Below are 20674 nucleotides of genomic sequence, written 5' to 3' on the forward strand. Positions count from 1 at the left end.
TGATGGTGTAGGTGTATTACAGTACTGACCTAGGTGATGGTGTTGGTGTATTACAGTACTGACCTAGGTGTTGGTGTTGATGTATTACAGTACTGACCTAGGTGATGGTGTATTACAGTACTGACCTAGGTGATGGTGTATTACAGTACTGACCTAGGTGTTGGTGTATTACAGTACTGACCTAGGTGATGGTGTATTACAATACTGACATAGGTGATGGTGTATTACAGTACTGATCTAGGTGTTGGTGTATTACAGTACTGACCTAGGTGATGGTGTATTACGGTACTGACCTAGGTGATGGTGTATTATGGTACTGACCTAGGTGATGGTGTATTACAGTACTGACCTAGGTGATGGTGTATTACAGTACTGACCTAGGTGATGGTGTATTACAGTACTGACCTAGGTGATGGTGTATTACAGTACTGACCTAGGTGATGGTGTATTACAGTAATGACCTAGGTGATGGTGTATTACAGTAATGACCTAGGTGATGGTGTATTACAGTAATGACCTAGGTGATGGTGTATTACGGTAATGACCTAGGTGATGGTGTATTACAGTACTGACCTAGGTGATGGTGTTGATGTATTACAGTACTGACCTAGGTGATGGTGTATTACAGTACTGACCTAGGTGATGGTGTATTACAGTAATGACCTAGGTGATGGTGTATTACAGTACTGACCTAGGTGATGGTGTATTACAGTACTGACCTAGGTGATGGTGTATTACAGTACTGACCTAGGTGATGGTGTATTACAGTACTGACCTAGGTGATGGTGTATTACAGTACTGACCTAGGTGATGGTGTTGATGTATTACAGTACTGACCTAGGTGATGGTGTTGATGTATTACAGTACTGACCTAGGTGATGGTGTATTACAGTAATGACCTAGGTGATGGTGTATTACGGTACTGACCTAGGTGATGGTGTTGATGTTTTATGGTACTCACCGAGGTGATGGTGTTGAGGGCGGTGTCAGCTCCGATGCTGAAGTCGGAGCCGGGTACGTTGTTGGAGACAGTGGCGGGGATGACCACCATGGGAATGCACAGCTCCTCATACTTCTCCCTGGCTGTCACCAGCTCCAGACCACCCATAAACGCCTGGGGAGGGGACAGGAGGAGAGGGGAGAGTCTAGACCTGATGTTTACGAAGCATGTGACAAATACAATTTGATTTGATTTGATTTTGAGAGAGAGGTGAAAGGAGGGGAAGTGCAGCAGTGGGAGACACTACTGAGGTACTTGTCTTTTGTGGTTTTGTGGTTATACATTACATTGACACCTTAGTCATTTATCAAATTCAATTTAATGTTCTGAAGTAGGTAAGACAACCACATATCAAAGAAGACATGCATGTGATGGGGTAGTCTTAGGACTCTTACCTCAAACCCTCCAATTATTACCAGAGAGTGGATATTGAACTTAGCAATAGTCAAGCTGATTTCCTCAATGTACTTAGAAGGCAGGACTCTTCAAATGAAGAAGCAGACAGCAGTTATTGTGTGAAACATCAGTGATATACAGTACTCACAAGCAGGGGAAGGGTTTATATTTTTAATCTCTATTTTTCAATTTTTTACATAAACTCTAGATTGCTGATAATATGTATTGGCCAATGAGAGGCTTTGAAGCCAACAGTCGGCCATATTGACACTCCCCAGTAGGAGCAGTCCTCCATAGGAATGAATGGGATTCTACAGTATAGAGAGAAATAGTAATGGCGTCTTTTTGTAGGCACCAACTCCGACCCGATTCGTTGGACAAAGCCTATGAGAAAATTGAATGCCGTTTTTGGATAAACGGCGAAAAATAAGGTCTGTGGAAAACACAGGCTTAGGAGATCTCAAATATTTTGTTCAATGAGATAATTTTTATCAGCTAACGTCACTTTTTGGGAATTTTGGGGAATTTACACTACCAGTAAAAAGTTTTAGAACACCTACTCATTCAATGGTTTTATTTATTTTTACTATTTTCTACATTGTAGAATAATAGTGAAGACATCAAAACTATGAAATAACACAATGGAATCATGTAGTAGCCAAAAAAAGTGTTAAACAAATCAAAATATATTTTATATTTGAGATTCTTCAAATAGCCACCCTTTGCCTTGATGACAGCTTTGCACAGCATTTTCTCAACCAGCTTCATGAGGTAGTCACCTGGAATGCATTTTAATTAACAGTTGTGCCTTCTTAAAAGTTAATTTGTGGATTTTTTTTCAGTCTTAATGTGTTTGAGTACATCAGTTGTGTTGTGACAAGGTAGTGGTGGTATACAGAATATAGCCCTATTTAGCCCTATTTGGTAAAAGACCAAGTCCATAATAAGCAAAGAGAAACGACAGTCCATCATTACTTTAAGACATGAAGGTCAGTCAATCCGGAAAATTTCAAAAACTTTGAATGTTTCTTCAAGTGCAGTAGCAAAAAACATCAAGTGCTATGATGAAACTGGCTCTCATGAGGACCGTCACAGGATAGGAAGACCCAGAGTTACATCTGCTGCAGAGGAAGTTCATTGGAGTTACCAGCCTCAGAAATTGAAGCCCAAATAAATGCTTCAGAGTTCAAGTAACGGACACATCTCAACATCAACTGTTCAGAGGAGACTGCGTGAATCAGGCCTTCACGGTCGAATTGCGGCAAAGAAACCACTACTAAAGAACACCAATAACAAGAAGAGACTTGCTTGGGCCAAGAAACAAGGACATTAGACCGGTGGAAATTTGTCCTCTGGTCTGGAGTCCAAATTGGAGATTTTTGGTCTTTGTGAGATGCAGTGTGGATGAACAAATGATCTCCACATGTGTATTTCCCACTGTAAAGCAAGGAGGAGGTGGTGTTATGGTGGTGTGTGGGGGGGGGGGATTCAAGGCACACTTAACCAGCATGGCTACCACAGCATTCTGCAGCGAAACGTCATCACATCTGCTTTGGGTTAGTTGGACTATCATTTGTTTCTCAACAGGACAATGACCCAACACACCTCCAGGCTGTGTAAGGGCTATTTTACCAAGAAGGAGAGGGAGAGTGCTGCATCAGATGACCTGGCCTCCACAATCCCCCGACCTCAACCAAATCAAGATGGTTTGCGATTAATTGGACAGCAGAGTGAAGGAAAAGCAGCCAATAAGTGCTCAGCATATGTGGGAACTCCTTCAAGACTGTTGGAAAAGCATTTCAGGTGAAGCTGGTTGAGAAAATGCCAAGAGTGTGCAAAGCTGTCATCAAGGCAAAAAGTGGCTACTTTGAAGAAGTAAATATATTTAGATTTGTTTAACACTTTTTTGGTTCCTACATGATTACTGTCATATGTGTTATTTCATAGTTTTGATGTCTTCACTATTATTCTACAATGTAGAAAACAATACAAATAAAGAAACCCCTTGACTGAGTAGATGTTCTAAAACTTTTTACTGGTAGTGTACATAGTAATGAACATACATACATACATACACATACATCACATAAAGGCATCATAAAGGTCATGTTAACTGACTGCTATTATCTCATAGAGCAAAACGTATAAGATCTCCTAAGCCTGTGTTAACCTCAGACCTTATTTTCAAAAACACAATTTTTTCCACATTCAATTTTGCCATTAGGATGTCTGAACAAAACAGAGGTAACTTATTGATGTGTTTTAGGACTACAAGCTGGCTAGCTCTATTTCAATTAAATGTTTCAAGGATAAAATGTTTGTTTTTTTGCAGTGGGGACAGTAACACTAGTACTTTCAAAATATTATACTATAAGGAAACATTTTTTATATATTTTTTCATTTTTATTTTTATGTTTAGCTCACATAAAATAATTTAAAAGTATGCATTAAGGTGTCTGTAATAGAATAAACATGGTAAAAACAAGTAGAGATATAATTTTTTACTATGGTAGGGAATGCCAAGATGGAGGCACAGTGGCTTCAAAACAAGACACCTGTCAGTCATCTAGTGTATATACAAATCATTGGTTCCACCCCAGTTGACAATACAAACGGAGTTGAAAAAGAGATATGATGTAATACCTCTTGGTGCCCAACTCAGAGCCTCCCTTCCCAGTCCAGCCTGACACTCCTGTCCAGGTGATGGGCACGATCTGGTCAAGGGGTAAAGATCAGTGGTCAGAGGTTTCAAGCTTCACTGGACAAGAGTTATTGTACCAGGCCTGGTTCTATCTTTAGATTATAGATGACCTGGTTCTGTAAACAACAAAACATCCTAGCCTTATATACCATTATGTATAGGATTAAATGGACAAAAGGGACCTGATCCTAGATCAGCACTCCTACTCTGAGATGATTTATGAGTACAGGCCCTGATCAAAAGAGGAGTTTAGGCTGAGACGAATGGGCTCTGCGTAGAGTGCAGTGCATAGTTAGTAATGTGTACGTACATTTCCGTGAGCGAGACCCTCAAACCCGTCATGAACGGCCAGCATATTGTGTCCCTGAATGATTCCAATCCTCACTGCAGAACGCACGGCAGCATTCATACCAGCACAGGGGGCACCGACGTTAACTATGGCCACATTAATGTTGCTCTGGAAGGGAGAGGTGGAGAGAAGAGGTGAGGTGGAGAGAAGAGGAGAGGTGGAGAGAAGAGGAGAGGAGGAGAGAAGAGGTGAGGTGGAGAGAAGAGGAGAGGAAAGTTGGAGAGAAGAGGAGAGGAGAGGTGGAGAGAAGAGGAGAGGTGGAGAGAAGAGGAGAGGTGGAGAGAAGAGGAGAGGTGGAGAGAAGAGGAGAGGTGGAGAGAAGAGGTGAGGTGGAGAGAAGAGGTGAGGTGGAGAGAAGAGGTGAGGTGGAGAGAAGAGGTGAGGTGGAGAGAAGAGGAGAGGTGGAGAGAAGAGGAGAGGTGGAGAGAAGAGGTGAGGTGGAGAGAAGAGGAGAGGAAAGTTGGAGAGAAGAGGAGAGGTGGAGAGAAGAGGAGAGGCGGAGAGAAGAGGAGAGGTGGAGAGAAGAGGAGAGGTGGAGAGAAGAGGTGAGGTGGAGAGAAGAGGTGAGGTGGAGAGAAGAGGAGAGGTGGAGAGAAGAGGAGAGGTGGAGAGAAGAGGAGAGGTGGAGAGAAGAGGTGAGGTGGGTGAGGTGGAGAGAAGAGGTGAGGTGGAGAGAAGAGGTGAGGTGGAGAGAAGAGGTGAGGTGGAGAGAAGAGGAGAGGTGGAGAGAAGAGGAGAGGTGGAGAGAAGAGGAGAGGTGGAGAGAAGAGGAGAGGTGGAGAGAAGAGGTGAGGTGGAGAGAAGAGGTGAGGTGGAGAGAAGAGGAGAGGAAAGTTGGAGAGAAGAGGAAAGAAGTTGTGGATAAGAGGAGGAGAGAAGGGGAGAGGAGAGGATATGTGGAGAGAGGGGGAGAGGTGAGAAGAGGCGAGAAGAGGTGGAGAGAATGGGAGAGGAGAGAAGGTGAGAGGAGAGGTTGAGGTTGAGGTGGAGAGGAGAGGTTGAGGAGGGGAGAGGAGAGGAGAGGAGGGGAGAGGAGAGGAGAGGAGAGGAGAGGAGAGGAGAGGAGAGGAGAGGAGAGGAGAGGAGAGGAGAGGAGAGGAGAGGAGAGGAGAGGAGAGGATGGTGACATATAGATCTGTTAGTGCTCTAGTTTTGTAACTAATTTAATGCAACTCCTGTGTTAATTGTGTAGGTGTTTACGTTACCTTGGTATCCGGAGGGTTGATGTGGGCTAGCATCTTGTATGTGTTCCAGTTGTTTTCAAAGCTCCTGGACAGGGCCAATAAAAACAGGGATGTAACATCCCACTCGGATGTAGTAGTTTCAGTAACAGGGAAGACATTGTTAGATTGGTAAAAGTAAGCTAGTATTCTTACTTTCCTCTGAGCTTGATAGCATCCTCCCATCTATTCTCAGCCATGGCAGTAGTCACATCCTTAGTCTGAGGAGACAGAGAGAGATATAGGTGAACACATTAGAATGGCACACATACAGCAGTTGATGGGGCTTAGTGACTGATACTGACCACTTGGACACACTCCATGAGGGGCAGTCTGACGGCCTGGTTACCGGACAGACTGACCACACAGGCCGGGGTCTCTGGAGTGGCCTCCAACAGGGCCATCACAGCCTCCACACCCATCCTGCTGCCCTGGGGGAGAACACACCAGGATTAGAGAGACACCACAGTCAGACACAATCACAACACACCGTCATTAGAGAGGCACACACACACACACACCAACAGAGCCTCCACACAAATCCTGTTGCAATGGGGATTGGGAAGAACACACACACACAAACACATCACATTATACAGTCAGACATGCTTTTGCTCATACGCATAGAGAGAGAGAGAGAGAGAGAGAGAGAGAGAGAGAGAGAGAGAGAGAGAGAGAGAGAGAGAGAGAGAGAGAGAGAGAGAGAGAGAGAGAGAGAGAGAGAGAGAGAGAGAGAGAGAGAGAGAGAGAGAGAGAGAGAGAGAGAGAGAGAGAGAGAGAGAGAGAGAGAGAGAGAGAGAGAGAGAGAGAGAGAGAGAGGGTGAAAGAGAGAAGAGAGAGAGACCTACCAGGATTCTGTCGAAGGCGGAGGGGGTACCGCCTCTTTGCACATGTCCCAGGACAGTGGTACGGGTGTCAAAGCCCAAATTCTTCTCCACCAACTTCAATATGTAAACACACAGAGAGCTGCTAGCAACTGACTTTTTAACCCTATTCAACCCTTGGTAGACAACGCAGTAGAATATTAATGCTTTAACTCTGAGGTAATATTTGGGAAATGGGCTAAAAGTAACCTCGTCCACATAGAGTGAAATCGTTGGTGGACGAGACTACTCTAAAAGAGGTCTTAACAAACAAGCAAACAAAACCATTTGAACTGCTAGGAACAGTAATATGAAGGAGAGCTTGCTGACCTTCTTGATGTCTTCAGAGCCAATGGGTTTTCCATCTCTGCCCATAGCTCCCTCTGCCACAATGATCACATTCAGACGACATCCTCTGGCCCTTTGCTGTCAGAGACACAATACGTCAGTTTGGTGATTAGGTACCAAGGGTGAAAACAGATAACTGGAATGAAAGATTGTGGTGTAATGTGTTGTATTTAAAAAGTACTTCAATATGGAGAAGTAAATAGAAAATAAGAGATGAAGAGGAGAAGAGTAGAGGAGAAGAAGAAAAGAGAATAAGAGGAGAAGAAGAAAAGAGAATAAGAGGAGAAGAGGAAGAGGAGGAGAAGAAGAGGAGGAGAAGAAGAAGAGTAGAGAAGAGAAGAAGCGTAGAGAAGAGGAGAAGAAGAAGAGGAGGAGAAGAAGAGAAGAAGAAGAAGCGAAGAAGAGGAGAAGAGGAGAAGAAGAAGAGGAGGAGAAGAAGATGATGAGAAGAAAAGAAGAAGAAGAAGCGAAGAGTAGAGAAGAGGAGAGAAGAGAAGAAGAGGAGAAGAAGAGTAGAGAAGAAGAGTAGAGAAGAGGAGAATAGGAGAAGAGAAGAAGAGAATCCTGTCCAGAAGGCTAGTGTCAGTCTGTCTGTGATTGTAAACATACATCAGCCAGTCTTCTGCACAGATGCCCCTCCCATCCCTCATCTGGGGGCATCTCTGGGATGAACACCCAGTCAGCACCGCAGGCCAGAGCAGTCACCAGGGCCAGGTAGCCACAGTGTCTACCCATTACCTCCAGGATGAAGGTCCTCTGGTGACTGAGGAGAACAACAGAGGAAACCTCTTTGTTATAAACCAGGTGCCAACGAGACAACAGAAACCGTGTGTGACAGCGATGACCTCTCCTCTCCTCACCTCTGTGCGGTCGTGGTGATGGCATCCACCACCTCTATGATGCGGTGGAGGGCGGAGTCTGTCCCGATGGTCATGTCTGTGCCACAGAAGTCATTGTCGATAGAACCCACCATGCCTACTATGTTGAGGTGGGACGACGTCTTGGCCTCGTCATCACTGATCTTACCTGGAGACAGAGAAGTCCCACACTTCTGTCAGTTATATTCAACAGCAATTCCACGAATGTAAGGATCTGGGATCGCTCAAAATGTTTTATTGTGAAAAGAAATGACAAAGAATGCTGAAACTGCATCAGTGGTTAAGTAAATAAACCCTGTATTGGGTCTTAATAATAAATAAGCATTTTGTACTTTCAATAAACTATCCCATTTCAATGAACTATAACATTTCAATAAACTATCCCATTTCAATAAACTATCCCATTTCAATGAACTATCCCATTTCAATAAACTATCCCATTTCAATGAACTATCCCATTTCAATGAACTATCCCATTTCAATGAACTATCCAATTTCAATTAATTATCCAATTTAAATGAAGTGTTTCCATGTGGACATAGATTTTTTTGTGACCCTTCCCAGTTCTTAGGGGTTTCCCATAGTCCCCGTGGGGTTTGTCAGCCTTACCGGCTTTGACCAGGTCGACCAGCAGAGTGGACCACTCCGTCCTGAACTGGTTAGCTCCGGTTAGACTACCGTCACCCCCGATCACACACAGGTTGGTGATACCTAGCTTGACCAAGTTCAGGGCAGCCTTCATGCGGCCCTCCCTGGCTCTGAAGTCCATGCAGCGGGCACTGCCGATGACCGTGCCACCCTGGTAGTGAGAGACTCATTGAATCAGAAGAAAGACAAAGTCCCTCAGACCGGTGCAATACTGTAGAATACTATAGTAAATCCTAAAGTATTATATGTAAAAACAGTACACTTTTTAAACTATAGTAAATACTACAGTATTTAATTTGTTTATACCCTGCAAATCTCCCCCATATAGCAATCTGTGTCACGCATAACTGAGAAACCTAAATGGCAAGTATAGACCATATATGGTGTTCCTACAGGTTATAGAAAAGAGCTGAATCCCTGAACTATCTGTTCAGAACCCAGTCCTTCCTGCCTGCCCGCCTGCCCGCCCGCCCCGCCCCCCCCCCCCCCGCCCGCCTGCTAAATAAAATGTTTTCTCCAGTAAGTTTTCCAGAAGGAGAAAGCCTCTACTTCTATGTCAAATATAACAAAACCAAAACACCACAGTAAATACTACAGTAATGTCTGCAAAAACACTATGTAAAATACTACAGTATAGTTCAGTCTGCAAAACACTACATTAATTAATATAGTACTACAAGTTTTCTTTTACTACAGTAATTATACTATAGTTAATTGTACATACTACAGTGAAGACCCAGATGGCCGAAACATCAAGGATTTTTCTGATTATGTCATTATACGCCATTCAGTGAAGCATGTGCATCTTGCATCTCGTCTGCACCTCAACATTAGGTCGGTTTGAACACTGTGTTCTGTTACTGACAATATGTCAGGCTATTAGGAAAGAGAAGCAGCTCTGTAATTCCTCCCTGCTTTGATCTTCCCATGGCGCCTGGCCAGGTCCCGACTCAATCCAAATACTCTGTGGGCGCAGAGGTCAGTTTGTGTTACTGGAGCCGACCGCTGTTCTCTCTTAGTTACAGTAGGCATCATCGTCATCATCATCATCACCATCTATGAACACTCTTGGTTGTGAGTCTGTATCTGTCTCTAATATTCAAATAAAGCAGAACTCTTGGTTTCTTGTCATTCATTTACTGTAATACCCTCTCTAGACAGTGAGTTTATGACAGTTGTGTCCTGACTCCTGTATTGGCATCAGTGGGTGTGAGTCTGATAACAGGACTCACCAGTTGCAGCATCATGGACACACTCTCCCAGGTGGCCAGTTTGATGTTGTCTCCTCCGTCCACCAGACCCTGGTAACCCTGGAGACACACATCATCAACACAAATACAAACTATTATCTTCAACGGGGTTTCACCCACACACGAGGAACACTGCCTTCTGAAATGGGAGACAACAGCATGCTACTACAGCGACACCACTTTGCTCTCTGTTGGTTTGTGATAGAATCTATTTCTTGGCAGTGAATTTCTTAAACCTTCAGTCAGATCAGGAATGAATTAATAGTAGAAGACACTATAGTATGGGTGATCAGCAATGATAGACAACACATTATCAAGTGTATGAACTTGAATCACAGAACTGTGATTGTGATTGTATTATATTCTACTGTATGTCTTTACCTCATGAACAAAGTAGACTTTGGCTCCAGTGTAGAGACCAACTCTGACTGTGGCCCTCACAGCCGCGTTCATACCTGAGAGACACAGACAGACAAACATGGGGTTTTCAGGACTGACTGAAGGCTCATATAAGTATATAACAAGTTATAAAGCCTTACACATTTCAGTAAAGTATTGCCCTGAGGGTCAATGCTCTGCACAAAAAAAATAATAGCTTGTCAAAGTTTACAGTGACACACACACACGCACGCGCACGCACGCACGCACGCACGCACGCACGCACGCACATGCGATTCAGGGTTGTCATCTGTTGTGACGTGACTGTCATTAATCTGATAACTATTATTTATTTTATAAATGAATTACGTTTAATTGTTACTTGATTAAATTAATCACGTAAAAATTAACTCATTAAGAATGTCACGTCCTGACCTTAGTTATCTTTGTTTTCTTTATTATTTTGGTTAGGTCAGGGTGTGACGAGGGTGGTATGTGTGTTTTTGTCTTGTCTAGGGTTTTTTGTATATTTATGGGGTTTTGGTATTGTCTAGGTAAATGTAGGTCTATGGGAGCTTGAATTGGTTCCCAATCAGAGACAGCTGTTTATCGTTGTCTCTGATTGGGGATCCTATTTAGGTTGCCATTTTCAATTTTGGTGTTGTGGGTTATTGTCTATGTGTAGTTGCCTGTCAGCACTCGTGTTATATTGCGTCACGGTCGTTTGGTTTCTTTGTTAGTTTGTTTAGTGTTTTTCCTTCATTAAAAGGAAGAATGTATGCTTATCACGCTGCGCCTTGGTCTCATCAATATGACAAAGAATTTGGGGCACCACGGGAAACTCTAAAGATATACAGATATCTCTTACATAAATAACAGTCAATTATGAATGATTACCTCATCAGTCTCATTCTGAACGTCACATAATGTTTGGATCCGCAAGAACCCTAGCCCTTCTGAATATTCAGTACTGCACAAATTGATTTAATAATGTATTCATTAACTAACTAAATAATGACACAGAATAGACATACACACTTACATGAGATAAATGTCCCTAGTGGACTGACAAGGTATGACGGGGCCTCCCGGGTGGTGCAGTGGTCTAAGGCACTGCATTGTAGTGCTCGCTGTGCCACCAGAGACCCTGGATTCGAGCCCAGGCTCTGTCACAGCCGGCCGCGACCGGGGGGCCCATGGGGCGGCTCACAATTGGCCCAGCGTCGTCCGGGTTAAGGAGGGTTTGGCTGACCAGGTCGCCAGTTGTACGGTGTTTCCTCCAAAACATTGGTGCGTCTGGCTTCCGGGTTGGATGTGCATTGTGTCAAGAAGCAATGCGGCTTGGTTGGGTTGTGTTTCGGAGGACGCATGGCTCTCGATCTTCGCCGCTCCTGAGTCCGTACAGGAGTTGCAGTGATGGGGCAAGACTGTAACTACTACCAATTGGATACCACGAAATTGGGGTGAAAAAAGACAAGGTATGATGGCTTATAACACATATGGAGAGTGAGGGGTAAGTCAAGAGTGGGAGAGAGAGACAAAGAGAGACAACACTTAGATTAGCACCCTAACCACCGCTCATTTTTATTAGAAATGCTATATATATTTATGCGTAGCTGTCCTTGATCATTGTTACATCTCTGTTGAACTCGACAACTCCTATGGTGAAGTTGTCGATGTCTGTAAGGCTCTGGTTTGTCCACCAGAGGTCACAATGTCCTTTGTAGAGCTTCTCTGGTAGTGGTGTGTTTGGTTATCTTCTAGTGTTGAGGTTGAGAGCTTCAGAGCTTCTCACCATTTCAACATGTTGACAAACGTCTCATGTCTTTTGATATCAATGGTTGATTATTCAGGCTTCAGCTGCCAATCACTTTACACACCAGTAGTATCCTGGCAATATACAGGTCTCACCATTTTAGCCACTGTGTAGCCACTGTGTAGCCACTGTGTAGCCACTGTGTAGCCACTGCTAGTAGTTTTGACCATTTGAAACATTCAGCTCGCGCTTTACTTCGGCTGTCTGTAGAGTTTAAACCATTTCGTAACATTCAGCTCACGCTGCCTGTCAGGCTGGTCTGTAGAGTTTGAACCATTTCGTAATGTTCAGCTCACACTGTCCATCAGGCTGGTCTGATATGTTAATTCTGTCATTTTAAGCACTCTGGTCGGAAAGGCGGTTCCATGACTCTGACACACTCTTCTGACTTCATTAGGATAGAAGGTTACTGACTGGGCACAAGTTTATATGAAAAACAATTATCTCATTTAGAAGGCCAAAATTACATTGCTATCTTCACAAAAGTATTTTCATATGTAATCATATATTTTATACAACATTTAGATGTAAACTTGAAGGATAGAATGTGTTTCCTTCCTAACTTACAGTTACAGTGTTATACCATCATTAATGACATCACAAAATAATAAACAATGTGACAGAATTATTCTTTAGACCACCCCGGCCCATTCTTAACATTCCTATCTTATGAATATTGTTCACTCTCTTGGAAAAAAGGTTTTGGTGGTAAAAGTCTCTCTGTAACAAAGAGTGTTTCAGTCTCCCAATACTGCAGGGAAAGGAAGAGAAAGTTCTCTCTAAATTTACGACCCAGTGATAAGGTGTCAAGACTGGCATAGCCCCCCCCCCATCCCTCTTTTGTGGGAGAGAGAGGTTCTGGCTATCTTCAAACATTTGCCTAGCTGATGGGTCCTTGATCCACTGTCAGGAGAGTCATGACACATGGTTAAACACATTAAAGTGACTTTTATAGCTCCAGAGGGACTTGTTACCCATATGTCAATGCTTTATACACATAAATTTAAGGTGTTATCAAGCATGGAGATATGGGTATCAAGTCCCTTGACATTTGTGTTTTGGGTTCAGAGTGTTTTGGCTACAACATTCAAAATGGCTCCTGCACATATTTTCAGAGTGAGAATAGAGAGGGTGTCATGTCTGTAAACAGATCTGTCTGACTCTACTCTATATTCCCTCCATGCTCAGAACACTGTAAAGGCCACGGTGTGTGTGTGTGTGTGTGTGTGCACCCTTGCGTCTATGTGTGTTGTGGTTGCTCCATACACAAGCATGGACAGGATGGTCTCTAGTTTCAACAGAGCAGCTGTGGAAGAAAGCCTCCATAACATGACATTCCACAAAAAGGTCAGAAGGTCTAAAATTAGACGCACATTTTTTGGGGGGACATAGGATCACAAGGGGGAGACGGAGGGGAAGACAGAGGAGGAACAGGCGGGAGACAACAGTAACTCAAAGGAAAAGGTTAGGGGTCACATTTGGAATCCTGGAATTGGAATCATCTAGCAATGATTACAAGTCAGCAATATTAACATCAGTCATCATACTATAGACAAACTGTAATGTACACCACTTCATGGCTGTTCAGGGACCAAGTGAAAGAAGAGAGTGACGTAGGATATTACCAGGATATCTATTCACTGTTGTGTAAAGAGTAATTAGACATATTATTCTGCAACTCTGCTAGGGGAAGATGCAGTCTACTCTATAATAATCTATTGTGGACATAGAGCATCTGAACAAATCACAGTTAACCGAGATCAAGTGTATAAAAATCTTTGTTTACATGCTAGCTGATGACTGGGCATGAAATCATGGCCAAGAAGTGCAGTTATTTGTATGGGATGTCAGCCTACACGTCCCAAAGTCCCATGGCTCTAAGAGTACAGGATAGCTATCATACTATACTTATCACGTTCTCCTCCCTGCCCACCACAGTGAAGGTAAAAGCCAAAGACATCCATCTGCAACTGACACCTGGCTCCTGGGACTGAGCGACCAAGAACACAAGCCCCTTCAGCATCTGACTGGCATAGCTGATCTCAGTTGCCCTTTCAGTTTTTTGTCTGCCTTACGCATGCTTTTTGAAGCCCTTCAGACAGAATAACTCCAGCCCTAACTCTTAGTTCAACTCAGGGTGTTGAGTTTGATATAAACTCCTTTGACCCTGTGTCAGTTCAACCGAGAGAGCTGGAGGTCAGTCAACATCAGAGAATAATGCTAGTGTAGGGTCAACATCAGAGAATAATGCTAGTGTAGGCTCGGACCTAAATAATGTGCTCTGTCACCTCCAGCCTCATGGGAAATGGCGCAAGACAATGCCTTTAGGACCAGTCAGCCCTTACCCCGTCAAGAGGCCCAAATGTAGGCCTATGTCTCTCTCTCTACAGTATCCAGAGGATGACTGTTGGAATATGTATGAGTAACCACATTTCCATCCACAGTTTTTATGCGTGTACAGTCATAACTAATACAACAGCATAAAAAATAACAACATCCGTGATGGAAACAGGACATTTCGGTAGAATTGTATAAATGCCGACAGATCATTTGTTTGTTGGACACGATGGGATCTTTTTGTGTCTGTAAAATTCATTATTTGAGAAATGGAGGTGAAAAAGCCTTTAACACTCAAATATTGATATAATTACCATCATATTGAAGTAAACTTGGAGTCACGAGATTATATGTTGTGTGGTCCTCCCACTACGACTCAGGGAACACATGCAGTTTATTAGTCTACAGATGAAATGAATTGTGATGAACTTCACAGGGTGGTGAAAGTGCACGTGATGAACTTCACAGGGTGGTGAAAGTGCACGTGATGAACTTCACAGGGTGGTGAAAGTGCATGTGATGAACTTCACAGGGTGGTGAAAGTGCACGTGATTAACTTCACAGGGTGGTGAAAGTGCACGTGATGAACTTCACAGGGTGGTGAAAGTCCCCATGATGAGCTTGATGGTCCTTTCCAATAAATACATCATATTCTGGTGTCATGATGATAGATGCTTGGCTGCCGTTTGACAAATACAAATAATATCCCCTACCCCTAATAATGTCATAACGTAGGTAGCTTACCCGCACTGTCTCTGCCAGCTGTTGGCTAGAGTGCACGTGCCAAGACCACAGTGATCACATTAGCTTGATAACGCAATCGTTTTTGTGACAAAATCATTAGCACAGTTGAAAATGCAAAAGAAAACTCATTTAACTTGTATTATTTATTCGGTACATGGGAATTTAACCCCAAAAGTTATTTGATTAACAGCAAAATGTTTTGTACACTGAGTGTACAAAACATTATGAACACCTGCTCTTTCCATGACATAGAATGACCAGGTGAATCCAAGTGAAATGTATGATCCCTTATTGATGGCATTAGTTAAATCCACTTCAATCATTGTAAATGAAGGGGAGGAGACAGGTTAAATAAGGATTTTAAAGCCTTGAGACAATTGAGAGGTGCTGGGTTAGTAAAGTTGACATACTAACAGGTGCTGGGTTAGTAAAGTTGACATAATAACAGGTGATGGGTTAGTAAAGTTGACATAATAACAGCTGCTGGGTTTGTAAAGTTGACATAATAACAGGTGATGGGTTAGTAAAGTTGACATAATAACAGCTGCTGGGTTTGTAAAGTTGACATAATAACAGGTGATGGGTTAGTAAAGTTGACATAATAACAGCTGCTGGGTTTGTAATAACAGGTGATGGGTTAGTAAAGTTGACATAATAACAGCTGCTGGGTTAGTAAAGTTGACATAATAACAGCTGCTGGGTTAGTAAAGTTGACATAATAACAGGTGATGGGTTAGTAAAGTTGACATAATAACAGCTGCTGGGTTAGTAAAGTTGGCATAATAACAGGTGATGGGTTAGTAAAGTTGACATAATAACAGGTGATGGGTTAGTAAAGTTGACATAATAAAGAACAGACTGTATATGCTCCCAATCACCATCTAATACTTCTAATACTGAAGCACACGTACACACACACACAAATATGTGTACAGACGCACGCAGTCACACACACACAAACAAACGCACACTGTCTCTCTGATGACACACACACATACACTTCTTACCTTGGGCATCACCTCCTGAGGTCAGCACGGCGACAGACCGGCCGATACCCATCTTGGTTGGATCCATGCTTGTATGTGACATGGTGTCTACAGGGCTCAACTCCAACCAGGTGGTGGCACTAAGGAAGGAAAGGAGACGGCTATGGCTGATACTCTGCTATGGCTGATACTCTGCTATGGCTGATACCCTGCAACTCAGAGAGAGAATGGTAACGGCACCAGCTTTATAAGACACTACCCCCCCCATAACACACACACACACACACACACACACACACACACACACACACACACACACACACACACACACACACACACACACACACACACACACACACACACACACACACACACACACACACACACACACACACACACACACACTCTGGGCTAAATATACAGTACCAGTCAAAAGTTTGGACACACCCACTCATTCCAGGGGTTTTCTTTATTTTTCTTACTATGCTCTACAATGTAGAATAATAATGAAGACATCAAAACTATGAAATAACACATATGGAATCATGTAGTAACCAAAAAAGTGTTAAACAAATAAATGACAGCTTTGCACACTCTTGGCATTCTTTCAACCAGATTCATGAGGTAGTCACCTGGAATGCATTTAAATTAACTGGTGTGCCTTGTTAAAAGTTGATTTTGGGAATTTCTTTCCTTCTTAAAGCATTTGAGCATTTGAAACTACTACTAAAGGACACCAATAAGAAGACTTTCTTGGGCCAAGAAACACAAGCAATTAATATTTGACCAGTGGAAATCTGTCCTTTGTCTGATGAGTTCAAATTTGACATCTTTGGTTCCAACCGCTGTGTCTTTGTGAGACGCAGGTGAACGGATGATCTCTGCATGTGTGGTTCCCACCATGAAGCATGGAGGTGGTGTGATGGTGTGGTGGTGCTTTGCTGGTGACACTGTCAGTGATTTATTTAGAATTCAAGGCACACTTAACCAGCATGGCTACCACAGCATTCTGCAACAATACGCCATCCCATCTGGTTTGCACTTTGTGGGACTATCATTTGTTTTTCAACAGGACAATGACCGAACACACCTCCAGGCTGTGTAAGGGCTATTTTACCAAGAAGGAGAGTGATGGAGTGCTGCATCAGATGACCTGGCCTCCACAATCACTCGACCTCAACCCAATTGAGATGGTTTGGTGTGAGTTGGACCGCAAAGTGAAGGAAAAGCAGCCAACAAGTGCTCAGCATATGTGGGAACTCCTTCAAGACTGTTGGAAAAGCATTCCTCATGAAGCTGGTTGAGAGAATGACAAGAGTGTGCAAAGCTGTCATCAAGGCCAGGGGTGGCTACTTTGAAGAATCTCAAATCTCAAATCTATATTTGATTTGTTCATAGTTTTGATGTATTCAATATTATTCTACAATGTAGAAAAAAAGTAAAAAGAAGGAAAAACCCTTGAATGAGTAGGTGTGTCCAAACGATTGACTGGTACTGTACATCACAGTGACTGTCCCCTCATTACGTTTACACAGTAACAGATCATATGACACAAACAATGTCTAGTTGGACGTGGGAGGATGGAATGCTGGAACGGAGTCAATGGAATGGCATCAAACACATGGAAACCATGGAAACCATGTGTTTGATGTATTTGATACCGTTCCACCTATTCCGCTCCAGACATTACCACGAGCCCGTCCTCCCCAACTAAGGTGCCACCGACCACCTGTGGACACAATGTATACAGTAGCTGGATGTGGGAGGGATTAGCACATCAATTACATGATTAGATCACACATTTTAAAGGCATGCAAGTTTGCCCATCTTAATGACTTGTCTCGACCAATAATAAAGGATGGTTTTATCAGCGCACATTTTGATTATTCATGGTTATTTATTAATGCACTCTAAAAATTAGGGGTTCAACCTAGGTTCTTCTAAGATCCTCAACGTTCTTTAAAGAAACTGAGGGTTCTTGGCACTGAAAATTCCTCCCAAAAGGTTCTTCCATGAACCCCATAGGAAGTTGGGTTCATCGAGGAACATCCTTATTTGGTGGGGGTTCTTGCAGCAACCTAACTGCCCAACTGAAACGTTTGGATTTGAAAGGACAGCAGGTGCAGGCAAGATCTCCTCAATTAAGATCTCCTCAATTTAAGTTAAATTGTATGACCCCTTTGTATGACCTAAATATATATATATATATATTGTTTTATGATTATACCAGGTATCTTTTCATATTTGTGCAAATCTTTCTAAAACAGAAAATGGACACAATTCAATGGAAATCAATCAACGAAGAGGTAAGAATATGTATGCTATAAGAATATGTTGAAAGCTATAGATGACTGAACTTCTTACTTTTGTGTCTGTAGGTACACAGACAAAGAGGCATATAAAGATCCCATTTACCATCATCCTCCCTGACCTCTTCAATGAACATCCCATAGGACTCTACATTTTAGACAAAATATATGTATGGAAACCACACACGGGAAAATGTTGAGCGTGAAAAAAACAACAGCGTTGCAGATCTTGGCACAAATTGGTGCCCCTGGCACATACTACCATACCATCTTCTAAGGCACTTAAATATTGTTCTTGTTCATTCACCCTCTGAACTGCACACATACACAATCATTGTCTCAAATGTCTCCAGGCTTTAAAATTATTCTCTAACCGGTCTCCTCTGCTTCATCTACACTGATTGAAGTAAGTGGATTTAACAAGTTAAATCAAGAAGGGACCATAGCTTTCACCTGGATTCACCTGGTCAGTCTGTCATGCAAAGAGCAGGTGTTCTTAATGTTTTGTATACTCAGTGTATATCCTTCTACCCACAACATCAGGATATACACTACATGGACAAAACTATGTGGACACCTGCTTGTCAAACATCTCATTCCAAAACCATGGGCATTACTATGCAGTTGGCCCCCCTTTGCTGCTATAACAGCCTCCACTCTTCTGGGAAGGCTTTCCACTAGATGTTGGAACATTGCTGTGGGGACATGCTTCCATTCAGCCAAAAGAGCATTAGTGAGGTTGGGCACTGATTGATGTTGGGCAATTAGGCCCGGCTTGCAATCGGTGTTCCAATTCATCCCAAAGGTGTTTGATGGAGCTGAGGTCAGGGCTCTGTGCAGGCCAGTCAATATTTCTGTAACATTAAAGGTCCCCAAGAACACTGTGGCCTCCATCATTCTTAAATGGAAGAAGTTTGGAACCACCAAGACTCTTCCTGAGAAATCGGGGGAGAAGGGCATTGGTCAGGGAGGTGACTAAGAACCCAATGGTCACTCTGACAGAGCTCCAGACTTCCTCTGTGGAGATCGGAGAACCTTCCAGAAGGACAACCATCTTTGCAGCACTCCAGCAATCAGGCCTTTATGGTAGAATGGCCAGACGGAAGCCACTCCTCAATAAAAGGCACATGACAGCCCACCTCGAGTTTGTCAAAAGGTACCTGAAGACTCCCAGATCATGTGAAACAAGATTCTCTGGTCTAATGAAACCAAGATTGAACTCTTTAGCCTGAATGCCAAGCATCACATCTGGAGGAAACCTGGCACCATCCCGACGGTGAAGCATGGTGGTGGAAGCATCATGCGGTGGTGATGTTTGTCAGTCGGCAGGGACTGGGAGACGAGTCAAGATCGAGGGAACGATGAACGGAGCAAAGTAGAGAGAGCTCCTTGATGAAAACCTGCTCCAGAGCTCTCAGGACCTCAGACTGGGGCAAAGGTTCACCTTCCAACAGGACAACGACCCTAAGCACACAGCCAAGACAACACAGGGGTGGTTTCGGGACAAGTCTCGGAATGTCCTTGAGTGGCACAGCCAGAGCAGGGACTTGAACCCATTCGAACATCTCTGTAGAGACCTGAAAATAGCAGTGCAGCGACGCTCCCCATCCAACCTGACAGAGCTTGAGAGGATCTGCAGAGTAAAATGTGAGAAACTCCCCAAATACAGGGGTGCCAAGTTTGTAGCGTCAAACCCAAGAAGACTCGAGGTTGTAATCACTGCCAAAGGTGTTTCAACAAAGTACTGAGTAAAGGGTCTGAATACTTATGTAAATGTAATATTTCAGTTTTTTTATTTGTAATAAATTAGCAAAAATGTCTAAATCTGTTTTTGCTTTGTCATTATTGGGTATTGTGTGTAGATTGAGGGGGATTTTTTTTCTCATAAATTTTAGAAAGGCTTTAACGTAACAAAATGAAGAAAAAGTCTGAATACTTTCCAAATGCACTGTATCTGTTTCACATGACAATGACTGTTCAGAGTTGCCAAGAGAGTACAAACAGGTTTAAAACCTCTTTTTTATATATTTTTTTGCCTAAAATGACATACCCAAATCTAACTGCCTGTAGCTCAGGCCCTGAAGCAAGGATATGCATATTCTTGGTACCATTTGAAAGGAAACACTTTGAAGTCTATTGAAATGTGAAAGGAATGTTGTGGAATATAACACAATAGATCTGGTAAAAGATAACACACACACACACTTTTTGTACCATGTTTTAAATGCAAGAGAAGTGCCATAATGTATTATTCCAGCCCAGGTGCAATTTAGACTTTATCAGTGACTGTGCAAAGTTTTAGACTGATCCAATGAACCATTGCATTTCTGTTCCAACTTTTGTATCTAGACTGCCTAAATGTGCCTATTTATTTGTTAATATATTCCTCTCAGAATAGGAGTGCTCATCTAGGATCAGTTTTCCCTTTTAGATAATAATGAATAAGATTAT

At 42.8% G+C, this 20674-nt stretch overlaps 1 protein-coding gene across 1 annotated transcript in view; it reads right to left on the reverse strand.

Moving 5' to 3' along the window:
• Positions 1-16146, reverse strand: part of LOC124032324 (ATP-dependent 6-phosphofructokinase, muscle type-like) — a 30072-nt gene extending 13926 nt beyond the window's left edge. The window contains exons 1-15 of the mRNA XM_046344637.1: positions 15936-16146; positions 10035-10108; positions 9636-9713; positions 8365-8554; positions 7738-7903; positions 7487-7640; positions 6860-6955; positions 6515-6607; positions 5972-6097; positions 5823-5887; positions 5652-5715; positions 4408-4554; positions 4040-4110; positions 1396-1483; positions 962-1114 (exon numbers count right to left, since the gene is read on the reverse strand). Coding sequence (XP_046200593.1) covers positions 962-1114; positions 1396-1483; positions 4040-4110; positions 4408-4554; positions 5652-5715; positions 5823-5887; positions 5972-6097; positions 6515-6607; positions 6860-6955; positions 7487-7640; positions 7738-7903; positions 8365-8554; positions 9636-9713; positions 10035-10108; positions 15936-16017 — 1647 coding nt within the window. The 5' untranslated portion in view covers positions 16018-16146. The remainder of the gene's footprint in view (positions 1-961; positions 1115-1395; positions 1484-4039; positions 4111-4407; positions 4555-5651; positions 5716-5822; positions 5888-5971; positions 6098-6514; positions 6608-6859; positions 6956-7486; positions 7641-7737; positions 7904-8364; positions 8555-9635; positions 9714-10034; positions 10109-15935) is intronic.
• Positions 16147-20674: the final 4528 nt, after the last annotated feature.

Source organism: Oncorhynchus gorbuscha, linkage group LG03, assembly GCF_021184085.1.
Source record: "Oncorhynchus gorbuscha isolate QuinsamMale2020 ecotype Even-year linkage group LG03, OgorEven_v1.0, whole genome shotgun sequence".
NCBI lineage: Eukaryota > Metazoa > Chordata > Actinopteri > Salmoniformes > Salmonidae > Oncorhynchus > Oncorhynchus gorbuscha.